Source organism: Opisthocomus hoazin, chromosome 4, assembly GCF_030867145.1.
Source record: "Opisthocomus hoazin isolate bOpiHoa1 chromosome 4, bOpiHoa1.hap1, whole genome shotgun sequence".
NCBI lineage: Eukaryota > Metazoa > Chordata > Aves > Opisthocomiformes > Opisthocomidae > Opisthocomus > Opisthocomus hoazin.
This window is the reverse complement of record NC_134417.1, coordinates 66,862,575-66,885,408: the sequence shown is the minus strand read 5'-3', so window position 1 is coordinate 66,885,408 and position 22,834 is coordinate 66,862,575. Positions and strand designations below refer to the sequence as shown.

Sequence of the window (22,834 nt, the reverse complement as noted above, 5' to 3'; positions counted from 1 at the left end):
GTCACTACCGTCACTAATCTCCCGGCAAGCCTTGTTTACTGCCTTCTGCCAGTCACCTTCAGTTCCCTTTTATTACAGGTGATAGCTTTAAAGGTTGCTATGTACACGCTTGTCTCTGGTGCAAGGGAGGGCTGGGAGGACTTATAAGACAGAAGGCACCTCTAGCAAGTTTGCAGATGATACCAAACTGAGGAGAGCAGCTGCTAGGCTAACTGACAGGGCTGCTACTCAGAGGGACGTCATCAAGCTGGAGAAATGAGCTGGCAGAAACTTTGTGAAGCCCAGCAAGGGCAAATGTGAGTCCTGCATCTGGAGCAGCAAAGCCCTGTGCCACAGTGGGACCTGGAGAGCAGCTGTGCAGAAAACATCCTGTGAAGAGGCGGAAAGAACTTCTTCAGTCCAAAGGAAAGAAGGATGAGGTGGCAGGAATATTCCTGCTGTCTCAGCTGCCTTCCAGGAGGCAGAAGGGATGAACCCAGTTTCTTTGTACTCTCTGTGCAGTGACAAGATAGCAGGCAATGAACAGAAGTTGCAGCAAAGGAAATTCCGACTAGATATTTTCACCGAAAAAACGTGTACTATGAGGTGTCTCAAACAGTGGAACAGGTTGCATCCCATCAGAACAGAGATTCAAAACTGATCAAGGCCATGACAAAGTTGGCCCTGCTTTGAACTGGGGGGTTTGGGTTGGACCAGAGCTCCCTTCCAACCTGAATTATTTAATGATTCAAAGAGTCTTTATGACTCTTAATTTTCAGATCGTTTTATCTGAAAAAGTGTAATGGAAGCACGTAGGTTGTGAATTGCATGTCCAGTCAGCGACCTCTGCATTTGAGGCTGCCGTCTTTTAAGAGAGCTTGATCTTGTTCGTGAGAACCTGACAAGTTCCAGCTCATGCTGCTGTAACTAAATAAACCTGCCTTCTTAGAGGGTTCACACCGCTTTTAGCACTTTGGATTACTTATATGGCTATTATCCTAATGGAAGCAGCCAGAGTGGGTAATTGAAGACATCTTGAAATAAATTAGATAAATGGTAACAGAAGCAGCTTTATGCTTTAAAGCTCAGAGGAGGACCATTTCTAAAATCCATCTGTAAAACTCCCCCCAATACAATGAAATTTACATTTTTGATGACCAAACTACATTTTAGGAAAGGTTATAAGAAAAAAATTGTGAATCCTCTTGCAGCAAAACCCTCATTCATTATTTCTTAGGAGTCTACTGTATTCTTACTTGATTTTTGTTGAATTTAAGGAAGCCATACTAAATTATTTTTAACTGAGCATTTAATGTCTGAAGTATTTTTAGGAGGAATCATTCACTGAGAGTAAGTCACTAAAGATCCATGCTGCCGAACTTCAGTTTTGCGTCATAGAGTTGGTGCCTCCACACATTTTTCTAGTACCAAGGTTCTTTTCAAAATGGAAATGTTTTTTAATTAAATTAATTATATAATAATGTTTCTGGTTCCCATGTTTGGTAAAAAAATCAATAAATTATTTTTCGTTGTTTCAAGAAGCACAGGTCTGCAGATTCTCATTTAACAGAAGCTGGAAATATATGGAAAGCCATATATCAGATGTGCTTTAATATCATTAAATCACAACTAGATTGCAGGAGATGTAGAAGTTGCTGCCAATTTCAGTAGAATGCTTTTCTTAACCACCATTGCTATAGTTTAATTGTATTCTTTAATTGTACTCTTTTAGATCTTCTTAAATCCAAGGTAGAGTCAAATATTAATTATATTCCTAGCTCTATCCCTGTTTATTTTAACCACAACCAAAAAGAATATTTCACAGCTGGTAATTCATCTAGATTATGTGTGACGGAGTATCAAGGTTAGTTCATGCCCTGCTTCTCTGTAATGTTCTGTCCTCTTTCTTTTTTGTGGACATCAGAAATAATCAGTGATGGCCTGAGATTTAGTACAGCAATGGCTTGTAGTACAGCTTCACAGATTCACTGGGGTTTATTTCGCAGTTGCTGGCTTTAATAATTATGGGGAATATTGTGATGAGGTTTAAAGGCTTTAAAACCCTCGTTTGTCTCATATCCAGAAACATAATCAGCTTCTTAAATATATTATTGCTGATAGAGTTTACAGTTCTTTGTTATAATACTTTTGGCCCTTGAGACTAATTAATCAAATCTGAAATGCATGTGCTTAATTTTGGTGAGCCAGAGTGATGTGAAATACGTAATTAGCCACTTCGTTGAAGTGTTCATATTGTGGTTCAGTGACTAATTTTCTGGTCAGTGAATCACAACCTTATGTTTCTTTTCATATTTAAACACTTCAGATTATGATAGTTCTTGTATTTAAAGCCATTCTAGGCCTAAAGATCTAATTCACGCTTAGCATTTTAATAATTGCCTCTGCTTTACAGTTTTCTAAGAACTATTTATTAATCTCTCTTTACATTATAAGTTTGTAATTTATGGCTTATTTTAGTTACAAGTTAAACATATTTATATGTAACATGGTATTCTCAAGGTCGTGGAATGTAACATGGCAAAAGGTATGGTTTAGTTTGTAAAAACTGTAACTGTTTGCAACATAGTATTCCATTTTACAGATTTGCAATTCTTTATCTAAAACTGACATCAGTCATAGATTGAATGCTTCTAAATATTTGTTTTCAGACACTTTGGAAACATCTCACTTTAAAGCAGTAAATTGTAGGAAAATAAAACATTCCTTGTGTATTTCTGTTTTTGAAAACGTTTGCTTTATACTTCATCATTGCTTTGAGACTTTTGTTCATGTATCATCTAACAGCTCCAGGTGTCATTGAGGAACTTTATTTTGACATAGGATTCGAGCCTTGAAAATCACAGCGCTATAAACTGTGTGTGACTTTGGCATGAGAAGAAAAATTCAATTAATAAGCTTGCTTGTCTGTATGAAAATATTACTGCATTATAGTCTAATGTGTCAAAACCGCTCCTAAATAATCAGGAGTTACCAGATGTCCGATGTATTACATCTTGTCTGTTCTAGGTTTTTAGTGTACAAAAATGGTTGTGTGAAGTATTTCAAGTCTCTTATTTTCCAGGGAAGGTGAATAATCAGGCAGAGGGCAGGAGGGAGTACGATATTTGCATCACTTTGTGTGGTTCCACAATTTACTGCATTGGTGATTTCCCTTGTGTGTTTACAAATGTGATGCTCTCTCTACTGTATATAAATAATACTCATGCATAGTGTTACTTAAAATGTTTGTTTAAAATAGAAGTGGGATTTTTTTGTATTTTCTTTTAATTTGCTTTTACATTAGAGGAGACAAATACCTAGCAAATATGGGTTGAATAATTTTTTACTTCATGTAAGAATATCAGAAGTTCATTGTTCCTCTCAATTGAGACTGAAAACATGGCTGGGTTAGTCTTTGTAATACTTGGCTCTATATTTCAGAGGAAACAGCATCCGACTATGAGTCAGTATGCCGAACAAGTGAAGTATAGGGGCCATGAAGGAACATTCTTGTTCTTTCAGCCCAAGGTCTTTATCATTACTAAGAACCGATGTCATACTTTGTAATAGTAGGGTATGAGTGCCAGACTGTTAACTGTTTTGTTCAGGATTAAAATGCAGATGTTATTTCCTTGATTTTGTTCTAGTTTCTGCTGTATTTTCTAGAACAGTTTTATGCTAAGAAACTTTCTTCTAAATTATTTTCAGAGCACCTTGTGTCCTTATTTCAAATGGAGTCAGTCATTCTCACCTTTCTTATCCTTCTGGAAGTAATTACTGACTTGGATAGTTTGATGATGTTGAAATGCTCTCCAAATTGTATTCCTTTCTGTAGTGCTTGACTTTATACAGTCTGACAAATTGTTTGGCATCGGAAATGGATTCAGGATCATCTACTCATGGGAAGTTGGCTTACACATGAATGCCAAATCCTAAATGACTTTAACAGTGATAGGCAGTACTGATGAAAATTATTTTCCTGCATGGGGTGCAGTGGTAGGCAGTACTAATGAAAACCATTTTCTTACATGGGATATAATGCACATTTCATTCCAATAATAAAATGAATCCATAATTTGAGCCAGATGTTGTGGAAACAAATAATTTACCATATCACAGAATCACAGAATAGTAGGGGTTGGAAGGGACCTCTGTGGGTCATCTAGTCCAACCCCCCTGCCGAAGCAGGGTCACCTACAGTAGGCTGCACAGGATCTTGTCCAGGCGGGTCTTGAATATCTCCAGAGAAGGAGACTCCACAACCTCCCTGGGCAGCCTGTTCCAGTGCTCCGTCACCCTCAGAGGGAAGAAGTTCTTCCTCATGTTCAGACGGAACTTCCTGTGCCTCAGTTTGTGCCCATTGCCCCTTGTCCTGTCACTGGGCACCACTGGAAAGAGCTTGGCCCCATCCTCCTGACACCCACCCTTCAGATATTTGTAGGCATTTATAAGGTCCCCTTGCAGCCTTCTCTTCTTCAGGCTGAACAAGCCCAGTTCCCTCAACCTCTCCTCGTAGGGGAGATGCTCCAGTCCCCTCACCATCCTCGTAGGCCTCCGCTGGACTCTCTCCAGTAGCTCTTCATCTTTCTTGAAGTGGGGAGCCCAGAACTGGACACAGTACTCCAGATGAGGCCTCTCACCAGGGCAGTGTAGAGGGGAAGGAGAACCTCCCTCGTCCTGCTGGCCACACTCTTCTTGATGCACCCCAGGATCCCATTGGCTTTCTTGGCAGCCAGGGCACACTGCTGGCTCATGGTTAACCTGTCGTCCACTAGGACACCCAGGTCCCTCTCCGCAGAGCTGCTCTCCAGGAGGTCCACCCCAAGCCTGTACTGGTGCATGAGGTTGTTCCTCCCCAGGTGCAGGACCCTGCACTTGCCCTTGTTGAACCTCATCAGGTTCCTCTCTGCCCAGCTTTCCAGCCTATCCAGGTCACGCTGAATGGCAGCACAGCCTTCTGGTGTATCTACCACACCTCCCAGTTTGGTGGTATCTCAGTGTCACCTGATTGTGCTTTTCAACTCTGCATAATACTTTTTTCACCTGCAAATACCTAATTGTCTTTCTAGTCTGCTAAGAAAATATTCCTTCAGCTTGGCACCTTAAATTGTGCTTTTGTTCAGTAGTTTACAGTGTTGCTACTGTATAATGGGTGTTTATCATTAATACTACAGATAGCAAAATATCTAATTATGGTTATGCCACTGTGGTGAAAAAAAGTGTTACAATCCAAGCGAATTCTGAATTTCAGTTGTTGTAAGCAAGATTGGGAAGCAGTTTTGTAAGTCATCCAAGAAAGGGGCACTTCACTTGTCTCTTGTTAAGCCAAAGAAATGCGCTTCCAGTGTTCAGCAATAGCTAACAGTGGAGAAAAATGCTCCTTAGCAACAGAAGTTCATGAAATAAAAGGATTTAAATGCAGCTTAAAATTAGGGAAATAGTGTCTGTCGATTTAAAAATATGGAAATAGAGTCTCTATTAGAGACAGGAGGAAGGTAAATATAAAAGCTCAGAAATATCTGCTAGTTCAAGATGGAGAAAGAAGTTGCTCTGGTGCATGGTGCGTTCACTACAAGGTGCCAGAAGTTTGTCTGTGCTGTTACTGTGCATCTGGTATTCTGCAGGCTTCTGGACAACGTGTTGTTCGTAAAGGAATGGAAGTGATGATACATTTTCTAAAAATTGCCCTGCTCTAGGTCTGCATCTGTAAAGTGCAAACTCCGTGAATCTTTTTTGCTGAAATTCAGAATGCAGGCTTTAGTGGTCACTTTTTTCCCTGCTCCTGTAAATACTGTCATGGTCTGATCTTACACACAGTGCCCTTATGGTGAATGTCATCTACGGAACACATTTAGAGCAATCACAGCCATGTATCTTTGGAGAAAAGGACTACTCTCTATGCCACACACAGCTGAAAATCAAGAACGTTGGTAAAACAATAGGAATAATATTTTTTCACTGTTTTATATAGGTTTGTAATTGGACGAGAAAAACCGGGACAAGTGAGCGAGGTTGCGCAGCTGATTAGCCAAACTCTAGAGCAAGAACGCCGGCAGAGAGAGCTGCTGGAGCAGCACTACGCACAGTATGATGCCGATGATGATGAGGTAACCGACTGCCTAGCATTTCACTGTTCGGTGTTTTTTAATGTTCTGTTTTCTGTTCCTAATTCCTGATTTTTAATTGTCACTCAGAGGTCAACTTCTGGCCCTTTCCATTACCTCTATTGCTGATTTGTACAGATTTTTATGGTGAAACTTATTTGAAGAGCAAAGTTAATGCAAAGCTTTTCAGCATGGATTTAAAATACTTGTTTTGTTCCAGAAGAGCAAATATAAAATTGGTCAATGCTTCTGTAATCATTGCTCTTCCTCTGAAGGCATATGCTTTGTCTGAAATTAGGGAATAGAGTTGGTTTGCTTGTGCACTGAAACATGTTTTTTTGGGGGAAAACTGGTATAAGTTGCCTTCTGACTTTCAGGGGTTAGGGAATTTTTAGGCCTTTTTTTTCTTGGAAGAATCAATGTTGTTCTTAATTCAGAATATGAAGAAATTTTCTGAAAACTCCAGGCAGGACCCCTCCTTCCACACACTGCTTTTTATTTCTGTGTGAATAGACAGGATGAAAAATGGATCTTCCTTGTCTGAAGCGTGTATTGGTGTTTGTGATTAGTGCCTGATGTCCCGGTACAAAGGTTTTGAAATTATCAAATTTATTCAGTAAATTTTCCATAATTTCTTCCCATTCTGTTAAAATTCTAATATTCCTAAATGCCAACGTATTTGGAAAGGTTAATGAGAGAGCTTTTTCAGAGGCTACTGTCTGTGTTACTCCCTAAATTAGCTGCTGGCGTAAGGTAAAAGGCAGTTGCTGTAACAATCCACTTAGCTCAAGCATACCATCTTCATTTCACGTTATCTTGAATAATATTATTTTAAATGCCAAACTTCATGTATTATTGTGGTTTTGCCCAGGGCAGTTTTTTTGATTTATTCGGGGTAGGAGGCAATAGAGAAGACAGAGAATTCATGCAACGCATTTATTTCAGTTTAGTTTTCTTTTAGGTACTGAGACAAGGCTTCTAAACAGTGAAACAGGAAAACAATACTCTGAGATAAAATCAGGATACACTCAGATTTTGTAACACACTGTTAAACTAGCAATAGGTCAGAACAATCAGATGTGTCCCAGAAAACAAAGCAAAAATCCTGTCTAGCCCCAGTGATACTTTCAGTCACTTTAATTTCCACTGATATTAAAAATAAAAATATTTGAATATGTGTTAGAATGAATCTTGCTGTAGGTGCATATTTAACTCAGACAAATAATAGCTGTATGTATTGCGGATGCACATACATGTGTGCCTGTGCAAGACCATGAAGGCTATAAAATTCATATCCTCTCTGTTCCTTCCTCAACCTATAGAAACATGCAAGTCTTCGAACTTCTATTTAGTTTACAATTAAAATTCAAGTTCTTGACTAATTTCTTGAAAGTAGTCTATCATCCCCTAAAAAAAAGCCCACACCCTCTAGCCTTTGGAACAAGAGAGTTCTCACACCTCATCACAGAGTGCTGTAGACATCAGGGGTTGAGGACCTGGTTTGACACCGTTTTGTGGTAAACGTAGTCTGAGAGGTTTCATATTGGCAGGAGAGGTGTGTCCTAAATGTCTGATGTTCAAATTCTTCTCACTGTGTGCTCACACTTAGAGGGATGTGTGGCTGAAGGCAGACCTATGTGAGCAATTCATGCTTCACACCTTTTACCTGGCAGACACATCCACCTGCAAAAACCTCAAAGCTTTGTGTTGCTTACCTTCATGCACCACACAGATGAGATAACTCAAGATCTGACAATAAAGAAAACATTGTTAAAACCATATGGATCAATACTGATCCTGGTGGTACCTCAGTCTTCAGCAGGGATTGAGGATGTGTTGATACTGGTGACCACACAAGTGTTTCTCAGCACAATAATGAAAGAGGACAGGGATGAGTAGGTGATGTGATGTTTTGTGATGAGTCTTGTCCTTCGTGCAGTTGAGTGGTTACAGACTTCAGCCCTGTTCACCTTGTAATTTTTTTAACACAAAAAATACTAAACGCACTAAGTGTTCTCTATTGGTAGTGCCTTTGGATGATAAAGCAGAATCAAGGTAGGACAAGTGATTAGCAGACTTAAAGGTATCTTCTTATTGTAGCAGTACACAGAGGATGATGGCCACCTCTGTAACCATGACGTGTGCTTTTTGGCCATTAGTTTATATTCCTGGGTTCAGCTGAGATAGAGTTAATCTTCACAAGAAGCTGGTTGGGCTGACCCAAACAGCCAGTCAGATGGGATATTCCATACCATGTGATGCCATGCTCAGTATTTAAGAGGGGAGCTGGCTGAAGGAGAGGCTTTTGCTACTCAGGAGTGAGCTGAGCATTGGATGGTGAGAACATTGCATGTTGTAGATGCTTTTTGTCAGTATTATTGATTGTAGTTTTCTTCTCCCTTTGCCGTTCTGTTAAACTGTTCTCATCCCAACCTACGAGTTTTGCCTTTTTCCTTCTGATTCTCCCCCCCATCCCACTGGGGAGGGGGAAGGAGTGAGAGAGGAGAGTAACTACATGGTACTTTATTGCAAATTGAGGCAAAACCACAATACTTACACAGTGCAAAGGGGACTTTTATGCAGTATGTGAGGGAAGGAGGAAGATGAAAGGAAAAGACATGTACCATGGAAGATCCAGAGTATCGTCACAGATCTCTTCTGGAAGGAGAAGGAATTAGGCTTCAGAACAAATGCGGTACTTCAGTTCTCAAAAACTACATTGGGATCACTGAAAATCATATCCATTTCCTACCTGATGCTGTATATATAGATGTGGGAGGGAGGTGGCAAACCTTATTCTCACAATAGATGGCTGAGGTGTAGGTACTAAAGTATGCAATGAGGAATATTCCCTTGCTTAAATGACAGACTTATCAGAAGTAGATTTTGTTGGGAACTTGAAGCAATCCTGAATATTATTTTTTTGTCACTTGACTAAGCTGTCCAAGTAAACTCATGTAATGTGCACCGTTCCCAAGCAATTGGCACAATGGAAGCTGTGGTCTAATGCGCATTAGACACTGGTCAGAGATGTTCTTGGTCACCACAAACACTTCCACTCCATTTATTATAGAATACAGACATTACTACTTTGGACTCACCTTACATTGCCTTAGGGCAAATATGTTACTATACACCAGACACCAGTGCCAGCCCTGCGTTCTTTGGCTCTGGTAAGCAAGGCATCTTTTGGGCAAGAAAATCTCGATTTACACTGTCTGAATGAATACCCACAAATGCGCAAAAAACCCTACCCTTTCGAATCCATTTCATCAAAGTGATAGTGATTCTGACTGCATGAAGTTCAGAAATATTTGGGTTGCCAGTGTAAGGAGTTTCATGCTGAGGTGGCACAGAATTACCCAGGAGTTGCTCAGTCTCAGAGCTATCTGACCATCCTGTTCTTTTTCATACAGTTCTAGAAGTATGGTAACTTGGATCTCCAGCTACAGTGCTGCATAAATAAACAGGAAAATGATCTTTATTCAACCCTCCGTTGAAGCTGTCAAATTCTGATCCTGAGAGTCTTCACCACAAAGACAGCAATAACATATCAGGTTACTGGGGAGAAAATCAGTGATCTGTGTTTGAGTCCTGGAATCGCCACACAAGACTGTGTTTGCTGGAGCTGGTCAAATCACAGGAAGAGAATGTGTGCCAGTCATGTGCAGGTCCCGGTGTTTTATCTTGCTGTGCCACCAACTGGCTGGATTTACTCTGTTTTGAAACTTAGGATGGTCTTCATTGTAGCCCAAGCAGCATCGAGCTGTTTTAGAAGGATCTGAGTTCTTTAAAATAGCAGCATTGCTGAGAATATTTTGAATTCTGCCAGCCAGTGTGCTCTGGACTTGAGTCAGATGCTAAATTAGAGAGGCACGTGTTAGCCTGCTGTAACTTCTCATTCCTTGCAGGAATGTTACATGACAGTTATTTACTGGGGAAGATTTACACAAATACACATAGCATTTCTAAAACAAACATCATTTACTATATAAGTAATGTGAATACTGAAGTGTCCCGCATCCCTGCACTTCAGAATTTGCTGTTATCATGGGCTTCAGGTTATCACGGGGTTGCAGGATGCTTTCAGACACTCCTTCGTGTAAGTCCTTGCACAGAAAGGCAAGAGCCCTGTGCAAAACTGACAAAACTGAAGGAAAACGGATGCCCACAGTGCGGCCATGCAAAGACAAGCAGCATAAATATACCACAGCTCCCAGTTTGTTGTTAAGCTCCCACGAGCCAGAGGGAACCAGTGGTATCAGATATTTCTCAAGTACTGCTCACGATAGGCAATGCTGGTGCTTCCCAATGATCCTGTGCTAACTACAGTGAAGCTGGGAGAGTATGTTGTTTCACGTGCTGCCTTCTGCAGAGCTGACTCATCACCAGTTCGTCTAGCTTCCTAAAATCCCACATCCTTTTGATTTGTTATATCCTGTCAGAAAACAGAACTGAAAGTCCTTGAAGTAGGCACTTTTTTCCTCCTACTTGATGTGTTAAGTACAACCTGAATCTGTATCCTTGACTGAAACCTTTGGACTTCCCTGTGTTAACACAGTGTTCTGTGCACATTTTAGTGAAATTCTACCATTTCCTAGAATTTTGATTCAAACCTGATGTTATCTTCTTCTACAGTGAATGGCAAAAGTCACATAAAGCAGATGACCTGTTCCCCTAAAGGCTGCATATGGTGATGCAGGATGTGAAATTAAAAACGTATTGTGGAATTCTGTTCACTCTGTGGCCACAGACAAGTAGTTTTATGCAAGTAACATTTTAATGTATCTTAATATCGCTAATAGTAACTTGAATATTTTTTTCATTTTTTATTCTCATTTATCAGGACATTCTGAGAGCAAAGCAACATTAGAACCATTGAAGAAAATCTTGACACACAAGGAAAAAAAAAAGTTGCAATGTGCTTGAATGTCTAACACCCAAAGAATACATTTGTTAAACAAGATCTTTCAGAGAATACATTCTTTTCCAACATCATTAATATGAAGCACTGCTGTAAAAGCGATATACCATTATATATTTCTTTGGTTTTTTGAAAGAATTAAGTATGAACTATCAAAAATATCAAATGAAGAGATGGGTTTGAGTTATTTTTATAGTTCTTCAAATGGCTTTCCCTGATTGTGGGAGAGTTTCAGCACAAACAAAAGATTTAGCTTGAGGCAGCCTTTGTTATGGTGATTTGGGGAAGGTCTGTCTGCGTTATCCCGGCTGGTGATGCTGCTCCTTTCTGCTTGGGAGTGTTAGGCCCTTTGCAACAATTTGCAAGGCAGTTCAGCAATGCGAGTCATGCATTTTCTCTTTTAAAGTGGGAAATTGTAGTTCATGCTTATAGAGGTAATTCCATGCTATTAGCTGTGGTGGCATATTGCAAAACTGAATGGCTAGTGTCAGAAGCTGTTGCTATGGGTGGGATAAGCTGAAGCCCTGGGTGCTGCTGAAATGGGAAATAGGTCTTCTGCATGGATGAGTTTCGCTCGCCAGTACAGACTGAAGGTTCTGAGGTTTCCCTTCAGGAGTATGGAAGTTTTCATTGGCTATTGAGTAAAAAAGTATTATTGTTGTTGTCAGCTAAGAAAAGAAAACATATTGCAAGGAACCTCAGGCAGTTGCAGAAACAACTGTAGCCTTACAGGGCTTTGTTATTTTGAAGTAAAGTAACTTTTGTCTGTGCCTTGCTGCTGCTTGTAGAACACTGAATTTCCCATTCTAGCTTGCTGGCACAGGGTCTGAACAACCTTGTAGTAGTTTTCATATCAGGTAAAAGTCAGCTGAGATACTTTTTTCAGGAAAGTATGTTTCGTGTAGTTTACAACATATAGTTCCTTAAAGCACGGATTGTTTCTTTTGATCGTGCAATTTGTGTTTCATGTGGTTATAAGATCAGATCCCTTTTGAAGGTGAAAGCGAAAGTCCCATTTATTTCTGTGTTCTGTAATGTGTTTGTGTCATCCCGCTGTCTTGTTTACCCAAGAAAACTGCAGTGCTTTGCTTTGATTATTCATTTTTGCATTAATTGAAGCAAAAATGATTGTGCCCATTGACACTCATTATGTACAATTTGAGGCAGGATTTTTCTTTGTGTTCATTTTACGCTGCCTGATGTCCCTCTTCAAACACCCTGGCTCCTGAGGCCAGCAGAATATTGCCTGCTATTGAATTTTTCCCCAGTATAACTTAGTCCTTCATATGCGTTCATTTTCTTTTTGTATGAAGTACTTCTTTTTAATTTAAGTCTTTGGAGGAATTGGTTTTAACTAAATTCATCTGGTTTATCCTTTTACCAAAATTGGTAAATATAATTAGGAATTTGCATTAAATTAATATATTCCTTTAAAAAGCACATGTAGCTGAGACAGATCTGTTTTTTTACATAAGCTGGGCATGAGTTGGCTAGGTAACGGTCGACTTTCTGCCTCCTCTTCGCATGCTTGAGAGATTTTCTTGCCACTGCTGATGGACTTGCCGAGATGTGTATTTTTCAAGTGGGAAAGATAGTTGTGTATCACCTTAAAGATTTTTTAGGGCTAATGACTGCAAAATTGACAGTACACGGATTGTGTTAGTATTTTGTCTCTGCAATAATTCATTTCATTGAAATCTCACTGGGATTTTATAGTTGTTCCACTTCTTGCCGCCCTGATGGTGTGTGAAGGTGGTGTTACACCCTCCTGGAAACAGCCAGGAGAGTTAGCAGCCTAATTTTCTGTTTACACAAGAACTGCACGTGGGGAATAAAATAAAAACAGAAGCTGCTACAAGCGTAGCGTAACAGAAGATTTTGTGTGTGCATGTGAGAGCTAAACATACAGAAGGAGAAATTTCGTTTCCGGTGTTGTTTTGTTTGGCTGTAATGCTAATATGCCTGAAAACTCCACTGAGATGGATTGTGTGTTCCTTACTTCTGTTTTAAACACGGAAAAAGCAAGCAAAAACAGCTATTATTTTTTTTGTTGTTGAAGACTGCTGAGATTCTTAGTACATATGAAGTTTGTAAAATAAACGGTTACTATTTATTTCATTGTAGAACATGTAACTATTTATAGAGACAGAGATAGCTCTGCTAAGATGTGACTGGCATTAACGGTGACATTTAAAGTATGGATGGGTCATGCACGTTGGTGACTTACCTTCTGTTTGATAGTTCTTTTGACGTCAGAAGATGTTGCCAAATCACTCTATGCTTTCTGTGTGTTCTGGCTTGCTTTGTTTTTTAAAACTTTAGTAGTTTTAAAAAAGGGGAATGTAGATTTTGCATGATTTTTAAAGGCCCCTTCCGACCCAAACCATTCTATGATTCTATGATTCTGTGTTCTATTTATCCAAGAAATGGTGATGGTTTATTGCAAGTATATCACCCTGTTGTTGCATGCATGCATACATCTTTTCTGTCCGTGTTTACTTGTGCACCTAGACTTCATGTGCTTCCATGCACTGTTTTTCAGTTGAGAGAGGTTTACGTAAGCCTAAACAACAGCTGGGAAACAAAATTAAGGTGGGAAGTTGAGATTCAAACTGTTGGTCGGACATCTGAGTTCTTACCTGTTGTTCTAAAAAATTGTTTTGACAAAAAATGACACTAATAGGTAATCCTAGCACTACTGAGAATATACTTCTGATAATAATAATATTATGTGCCTTCATCTCAGGAACAGAAAGCCCATGAACAAAAAACTTGAGTAGTTCTGTCAAAATTTTGGTGTTATTACTGTATAAACAGGAAAAGGACTGCATCCCTTCCCCCGCCCTTCCTTTTCCATGTATTTATTGAGTCCCAAGCCTTATAAATCCAGATGTGGCCCTGAGGACAGTGTTTGCTTAGTGGTATGTGTGCGAAGTCATTTGCATAGCCTGCAGGCTGTTCATGATCCGTAGGCGAAGGGCTCCGGCGCGCAGAGGGAGCCCTGCTGAAGCAAAGTGGGACCCAGCCACCTCAGGCCTGGCGAGAGATGGGCACGGGTGTATGTGGGAAAGATTGTCTAGGCAACTTGGGGCTTAACATTGCAAGCTTTTTCTTTTCAATATTATTGTTTTGTTTCATTTAATCTTGAGATACTGATTGTAGCTTATGATTTTTTAAAATTCTGTTTTATCAGCCAGTTGTTCACATCTCATGGTTTACCTGCCCAAGAAACACCCGCATTTTCTGTTTAAAACTAGCTAGAAGCAGCTGCTTATTCAAGGTGAAAATTCAGTAAACTCTGACTTGAGTCTCTGAACTTGTCTCTTGACACTCGGTTCCTTTTTCCCGCTGTTGTCTTTCCATGTGGGTGTGACTTCTCTATCGCTGATTTGTTTACAAAGAGGAAACCAGTAGATTTTCAATGTCAGCATGGAATATCACTGGAGAATTACTACCTCCAGATGGCTTACAAAAAGCTCATCAGGATCCTGGCGGTCCTGTTCTGCTTTTATTTCTGTTTGGAAAAGATGCCTTGTTAAATCTGAGATAAATTTGGAGAGGTCTTCCTATGGAAGAGAGGCCTCATTTGGAAAAGGATGAAAACCATTGAAGTATACAGCCAGTAGCGCTTAAGCACTAAATCCTTAGTGTTTTCTTCTCTCTCTTAATGTTCTGAAATAGTAGTGTGAAGTTGTATTTTGTCTGGTAGAATTCATAAGTACTGGCATTATAGCTCAAGAAACAGATAACCTTTTTTGTATGCAGTATGCTGTATTTGCACGGTAACTTAATTACTCTTTGAACAGTCTCTGCTGAATAAGAGGATAACTGGAATTTCTTAAATCCTGTGAAATTAAGACAGGGGAATATGCTACAGATGAAGAAGACGAAGACATGGGACCTATCCTTCCAGGAGGTGACATGGCTATTGAAGTGTTCGATCTCCCTGAAAATGATGACATGTTCTCCCCCAGTGATGTGGACACCAGCAAGCTTGCTCACAAATTCAAAGAGGTAAGTTATAGATCAGATAATATTCCTGAAATATCTCACTGGAATGAGATTTCTAGTAAACTTATTTCTCAGTGCTTGTTTCTTTCGCTGGAGTACTAGAGTTGATTTCTAGCTGTTTGTATACATGGTACTTTTGAATGACTCAAGAAGTTCTGCTTAAAAGAAGTAGAACTGTTTTTCGAGGTTGTTTTAATCAGCTTTCAGGTGACTGTTGCATTAATGGAAGGTAATGTATAATTTTAGTTTTCAGCACAGAACTTACTCTGCCTCAGCACTCAGTTTGCATTTTTTGACCAGGAAGACAAAGTGCAAGTTAATTCATAGCAGGTTGCTTTTTTTTTTTTTTTTTTTTGAGGGGGGTTAAGATTCCAGTCAAAAGTGATCAAGAAAACAGGAAAATCAAATAACAAATAACAAATTTCAGCGAAAAGGGACATGCAGGGCTCTTCCTGTACCATTACGCTACACTCATCGATATGCTGCGGTGCCGTGTGTTTAGCCATGTGTTTGGAAAGATGCTGTACCAGGGAAGCAGGCACATTTCAAGCTGGTGTTTTACCAAACTCTCTGGTTACAGTGTTTGTGTAGCACACAGTGGTACTAATTGAGGCTTGAATCAGTGATGTTTGTTGCAGTCATCGAATCCATGTAATTTAACGTACCAAAGTACTGAGAAACATTTCTTCAGTATTTTAGGTTGTGCTTTTGGTGTGGTTTATTTCTGAACTTTCCTGAATTCTGATGCAAATAAAGACATGAAACAATTGGATTAATCTAACCCCACAGTAATGCGCTGAGTGATGACAATAAAGAACATTTTTCTTTTTAAGTACAGGAAGATGGAAGGGGTGAAAGTAACCAGAACCTCACAGGAGATTCGAGCAGCAGAACCTGGGCCTAGAAAGGGGTTTTAAAATAGAGAGGCTCCCTTTTCATCCTTCTTGCCCTGTCCTCTCCTCTTCCCTTCCCTCCACTCAAACCAGATATTTTGTCTTCTATAAATATATGTTGTTACTACTCTCTAGTGAGAGTATATATAGAAAGTAATCAGTCAATGAGGAACCAGTCTTTCCCGTTTCTGATGATAACCTTTTCAACCTTTGGATGCCTACTGTTATTCATTGTTGTTTCCTGACATTTTTTTACTTTAATTAAATGGTATTTTTTCACTCCATATTTCAAATTCTAGGCTCTTATGCACATTAGCAGAACAGTTTACTTAATTTTCTAATACTTTGCATCATACGTAGTGATACTTTCTCAAAGCAGTGGGAAGATGCTGCCATTCTGGCTGTGCCAATGTGCCAAGGATGTGCAAACCACAGATGTGGTGATGGGCAAGTCACTCACCTTTGAATAAATTATCTGTAAAACCATGCTTGAATACAGTTTCCATCAACTTGGGCTGTTGCTGTACTTGAACATGTCCAAACTGATCTGAAGCTCTTTGCAGACCTGTCTGATGTAATGGCCTCAGAACACTGATGTAGAGAAGATCAGGTTGAGGGACTTTGGGATCTGACGGTTTAAGTGCAGATGAGAGCCTGAGAAGAAAACATTAAATACTCCCGCATAAGAGCAGACTCTTTTTCGGTAACCCACACAGCTACCGCTGTTATGAGCATGCCACTTCTGTTTTACTGATTGTATTTAACAGTACACAGCTGCATTTTGTTGGCTGTTGCAGAGTGAGTACATGTATTTTTCTTGGTATTTGCCCTAAATTCTTTCAACACTAGAGGACTTGTTCACGATCACGCTGCACAAGCCCACACAGTGTTTTATGGAATTGTATTTAAAGAATAACTGTTCTTTCTTGTTCTTACTCGAGAGATTAATGGAAGTATTAAACAAGTGGGTTGGACATAATCTTTAAGCATAATAGTTTGGCCTCATTAGTTGAATTCAGTCTTTGCAATGAAAAATGTGCTCACATACTTTGAGAGCGCTCTTACTTGAAATGCCTTGCTTTTGGAATGAAAGTCAGGAGAGAGATGGGCATTCTTGGGTGAATCACTGTACTTCTGCGAATCTAGTTTTCCTGGCTGTAAAACAGGAAAAATGGGACTGATTTTCCTTAACTGCTTTGAGTGAAAGAGGTAGAAGCTGTATTTTAGCTGTGACTGAAGAGAGAGACAAGATCTGTAGGGAGAAGGGACAACTTATGTAAGAATTAGGTATTCTGTCTCATGTCTTAATGAAATATGTAAAAAATGGATTACCATTATATGCAAAAAATACATAATGATTATATAAAAATTGTCATGGAGATTATTAGATTCCATTGGGTACTTGCTTTCCCAGCATACTCTGGATATTTTAACATTTGCTAGCTTTTAATCCCATTCTACCTCTTGTACTCTTAGATTAATTAAATCCATTTTCTCTCTGTATCTTATTTTTTGTAAAAAGTTTTATGGTTTTGAAGAAAATTAATCAGCTTTTCAAGACATCTTTGAAAAGGATATGTGCCAAAAAATTATTCAGAATGTCTTAGTTAAAATGAAGCCTTCACATTTTTATATTGACTTAGAAAACATAAAAATACAAAATAGTATCTGCCAAGAATTTGTCTTGCATTATATGAGACATGGAATAAGATATTTCTGTTCCCCTGTTAGAAAACTTGGTTTAAAATTTTGAACTATGGAGGCCAGATTTGCTTGCCAAATAATTGACCTTGCCTGTTCTTCAGTCTAACCCATAAATGTGTTAATATTTCTCATCTATTCTGCAAGCATAATTAGTTCTGTTAAAAAAATAAGAAAAAAAAAGAAAAGAGTAGATGTCCAGCTACACATTTGTCTGTTCAGCAGGAAAGCACTTTTTTCTTCTGCCTCAGTGAGATCTGCTGTACCATGCACTGATTCAATGATCTGACTGGGTGCTCAGTATTCCTTTTTTTTACTTAATAACAGAGATTATAAAAATAACTGTTAAAACCATCTGTACCTGAGCAGATTATCATTTATGCAACAAATTGGAGTTTATTTGTATGTAACAATAAGCTGTTTAAGTGCTCCTTACTGGTCCGTGGGGTTTTTAGAAGAAATGGGAATGGATTGTAAGCAGGTAGCCTAAGGCTTTGAGTCTTGGCCTTTTGATTTCATTATTAACTCTGCAAAGGGCAAAGTCTAGCTCATCCATCCTTCCCTTGATTTTATCTCACTCCGGAACAGTGAGGTAGCAGAACTAAGCAAAAGCCTGGGCATTTTATAAGCACCGTGACATTTTGAGGTGGTTCTTTTGTATTTTTCACTACTAACAGAAATGGAATGATGAGAAAAAACTGTTGCAATCTTTGAAAATTGCAGATCAGAGGTTGGATTGTGTGAACTCAAAAATTGCAAGTAACCTCTTGCAAATGATAATTAATGTCCTTAGTTTCCTCTAATATGTATAATTACAAAAAAGGTGTATGCCCTTCTCGGCTTCTTGGTCTACTGGGTGGAGTAGCCCCACTCGTCACTTCTTGCCCTTAACTCCAGGGCTGTGAGTGCCCTATTCCCAGCTGTGCTGGCATCTCTCCGTCCTGGACCAGCGGCCCTGCTCCCATGTGGCACTTCCTCGGGAGCCCGATGGGATCCGTGGCATGTTCGGACTGCACCCGTGGGCGTTCCACCTGCTGCTGCACCTGGTGCGCCTCCACGTTGTACGTCTTTCTGCAAGCTCTTAGTCAGTGACTCATTTCATCTGAAATGAAATCTTGCATCTACTCTCATTGAGCACTCGAATATTCGTAACACTTTTCAGTGCAAAGTCAATAAGTAAGTGTGTGTAACAGATGACGATGGGCATAGAAGTGCTTACAGTCTGCTCTGGAGACAGTGACCAAGAAATGAGTGGTGGAAAGAAGATTCCTGAACTGTTCCTCAGGTGGAACTGGTTGCATCAGTGTCACCTTTATTCCTTCCAGCATAAATTCAGTAATTCTCCACCAGAAACAACTAGGATTATTCACTAGATCAGTTAAGGCGGATTTGCAAACCCAGCTGCAGCTGAGAGGGTGCATTTCCTGTGCTACAAGAAGTGCGTTCAAGAGGCTCCATGAATTTCAAAAGTAGCTTGGCCTTTCTCAAAGATGCTTGTACCAATCAGGTCTGTGATGGCTCTTGTTATTTTGAAAATTAATCCTCTCCTCCAGAAGATCTTCTGTTTTGAATTATTTGTACATTTTTTTACTAACAGCTTGGTCTTCAAGAATGTAGCCATTGCTTCACCAGAGATGATAATTTCTGGTTCAGTACAACTTTCTCACATACTCCATTAGCTCAGCATAAACTATTCCCAAAGGCTCCTGTTAGTCTTGTAAAAGACTTAACCCCCATGTAAAACATGCTTTTCCATAACTATTCCTAGTATTCATAAATAATGCACAAAGGCTTTGTCTCCACGGCAGTGCCAGCTCAGGCTGTAATTCAGGTTTTGTCCTTGCCCTCAACTCCTTACCCAACACACCCAAATCACTGATTCAGATTAAACAGTGCTTGAGGTGTAAGGTTTGGGGCCTGTCAGAAGTTTGTCCCTGCTGCCTGCTTTAAATAACAAAGCACCAGGGATTTGGGTGCAGACCAGCTTTGGGTGTACGTGCGCGATCATCTCCATTTGGATGAGGGTTACAGTGTTCAAGCTGTGGTTTGATTCGCACTTGAGAGTGTTCTTGGAGCCTGCAAATAGCAGACCTTTGGGGTGAAACTAAAGATGTTTCAGAGCATTGCCTAATACACTCAAAGAGCTAATGAGCATTCACTTCACAGGATCAGACTAATGTAGGTTAATCCAAAAGAAATCCCCCTGGAAAGTGTGCAGGTGGATGCCAGGTCCTCAGCACCGACCCTTTTGCTGTACCGACCCACTGTTACTGTGGCATGCTGCTTGGCAATGTAACTGCAGCCCTCAGCACGCTGCCTGGGTGGTTATCTGCTTGCAGTTATTTTGTATGCTCGAATACTGTTTCCTGTTTTTTACAGTTTCCCCGTGTAACTCCTCGCACTTGAGATTAGCTAGCTTGGGCTGAATAACTTCAGCTGATGGTGGAGAAGGATAGCATCAGTTTACCATTTTTCTTGCATGAAATAAACGCGTGGAATCTTCCCCCAAGGTTTTCCTGACTTCTTGAGTTGTTAAATCACTTATTTCCATATTTGCTTTTTTGTAACATGCCTGCTTTAATCAGTGCAGTGGGACTTTCTGACAGCACTGGGACATATTTCACGTTCACATCAGAGGAGAGCAAAGCCCAGCAGGATAACATCTCTTTTTTTTTTTTAAGCATAAGACATTTGGTTTAGCTAAACAGATTGGATGTTCTGATTTGAAATTATGAGTGGTTAGATGGCATCCTATCTTTAATTAGGTTGCACAGACTGAGTCATTTTGCAAGCTAGACATTTTAATTTACAATCTACTGCAGTGCAGCACTCTTCAAGGCCTTCTGCTATGTAATAAGGTATTCATCTTGCAGCACAGGCTTTAAAAATACTGGAGTACTCTCTGTGACTTCACTTGTTTATTTTATATTTTCAATTCTAGTTGCAAATCAAACATGCAGTTACAGAAGCTGAAATTCAGAAGCTGAAGACGAAGGTAAGAATCAATATATGGTTCATACACGCTGTTTTTTTCCTCTCATGCAAAATCAGATCTGAAGACGTAGCTTTATGTGGGTGGAGAAGTCAACGTCCTTATTAAAGGCTGATTAAGAAGCACAGTGGCTCAGCTAAATCTTGTCTTGGTGTATATTCTCTATTGAAAGTTTCAGGTAAAATCTTAAGTGCTGCTATTAAGAGAAACTGCCAACTTGTATGGCTTCAATTAAACATACACTTTAAGGGGTATCATAATGACTAAATTGCAGGTTTCTAGTTATGCAATTCTGCTGCATTTTCTCAGGTTTTTAAATTATATTTGGATTGAATATTCAAGTCTAGTTGGTAGGTTGTTTATTTACCAGTGATGTTAAAGTATCCTGTTTATGCTAGTTTCCTTTTTTTTTTAACATGTAAAAAAACCACTAACAATTTTATTTAAAGGTATTTAATAGAAGATTTTTTTTTTATATACAGAAGAAAAAGAGCTGGTTTATATTGTTGCAGTTTGCTTTAAAAGATACTCTAGAAAGGAAAAAGCTTACCAGTTTAACAGAAAGCATCTCACAATTGGTTGGTAGTTATTAGATGGAATTTGCTATAGCAATAAAAAGGAATTGTATTTTTTGTACTAGCATAACCTTTATGGGAAGTCAACTGATAATTCGGTTGTTGAGTAATATTAGGTTTTATAATGGCATCCTTCTCTTCGAGTTTGAGTACATTATAAAGGAAATGAAAAGAAAAAATTATACTTCAGAAAAATATTTTAGATTATTTCCTTCTAGCAGCCATTTGCGTTCACCGTGTATTTTGCAGTGTTTATCAAATCTGCATAAATTCTAGTTAAAAACAAATTCAGAGTGCAACTATTTTCTGTAATGACAGTTTCTGCTGCACTGTTTCAGTTCAGAAAGTCAGAAATCTTCTCTCACTCTGAGTTCTGGTTTCAGTCCAGCAATCAGAGCGGCACAGTCAATCCCTTGGCGTTGTGCCGAGCCCCATTGACTTCATGGCAGTGGTACATGGGTGTAAACACTCATCTGTGCAAATCCATGTGGAAGATCAGGGTTAATGTGCCTTTTTGTTTTGGACTTCTTTACCTAGTGTTTTGAATAGAGCTGAAGAAAATGTGGCTAGTTGAGGTAGATTACTAATAGAACTGCAAACAGGTTATTTTCTATGTATGTGTATCATCCATGATGCTAGCAGAACTGCCTAGAGCAAATTAAACATTCTTGATAAGTAAACAGGGATGTTAAGGCATTTTTTGTTTTCTGTAAATTCTGGGAACTAAAATATACAAGCTGCTAAACAACCCTACCCTTATCCAGCACCAAACATTGAAACCTGCAGCTAGCTTCAGGTGGGAAGCAAGAAGCCTAACAAAATAAATCTGACGAAAAACTAGTAAAGGAGCTAAAGTTTATTATAAACTCAGCAGTAAAATTCAGACTTCTTTGAGGTCACTTGGAAAAAGTCATTGGGCTTCATTGGTGCCAAATAGGGGAACTAACAGTGGAGCTGCACTGGTCATAGAGTTAAGCAGTGCTGATGTGTTTGGCAGAATTAGCGCCTAAGATCTTTAACAGCAAGGGCGTATTTTTCTTTTTGTATTGGCTCCTTACAATGCTCTAAGCAAGTTTAAAGAAAATAAGAGTAATATATTTATAACTGGTTCTCTGTGTCCTCGTGATAGTTCTGGCATAGTTTCAGTATTGAATGCAAACTTCTGTGCTTGCTTAAATGAAAAGAGATTCTAGGTTACGACCCGATGTTAAATTTTGAATTATGCTCCCAACCTCTTTTGTTTGGCTTTCTACATTAAGCAAGACTATGACATGAAAACTGGCATTGTGAGAATTCAGTAGAATTTCTAAGTTGGGTAAAAAAGCAGATAGATTAGATGCAACTGGCTTTTTTCCCCATTGTTTTCTAAGTTGTTCTTAAATCAAATATAGAACCTGGAAATTAAATCTTTCACCCCCCCCAAAAAAAAAAAAAAGAAATTTAGTCATTATATGAAACTATATGAATGCTTTATAACACCTGAGCCACATGCATAGGGCAAAATGCATCCCCAGTGCTGACTGATTAACCCTGCAGTTTGCCTGAATACTCCACTATTGACATTTTTAAAGTGTGTTTAGTATAACCCAGAGAAGCGTAGAGACTGCACTGGAACACAGAGCAAAGGCTCTGCTTTGTTTTATGAGGAAGAATAA

The 22,834-nt window shown here is 39.2% G+C and overlaps 1 protein-coding gene across 5 annotated transcripts in view; it reads left to right on the top strand.

Moving 5' to 3' along the window:
• Positions 1 to 22,834, top strand: part of PPP1R9A (protein phosphatase 1 regulatory subunit 9A) — a 158,058-nt gene that overhangs the window by 101,210 nt on the left and 34,014 nt on the right. For all 5 annotated transcript variants that reach the window (XM_075419316.1, XM_075419317.1, XM_075419315.1 and 2 more), the window contains exons 6-8: positions 5,951 to 6,086; positions 14,866 to 15,021; positions 20,554 to 20,607. In XM_075419316.1, the coding sequence (XP_075275431.1) occupies positions 5,951 to 6,086; positions 14,866 to 15,021; positions 20,554 to 20,607 (346 nt within the window). The remainder of the gene's footprint in view (positions 1 to 5,950; positions 6,087 to 14,865; positions 15,022 to 20,553; positions 20,608 to 22,834) is intronic.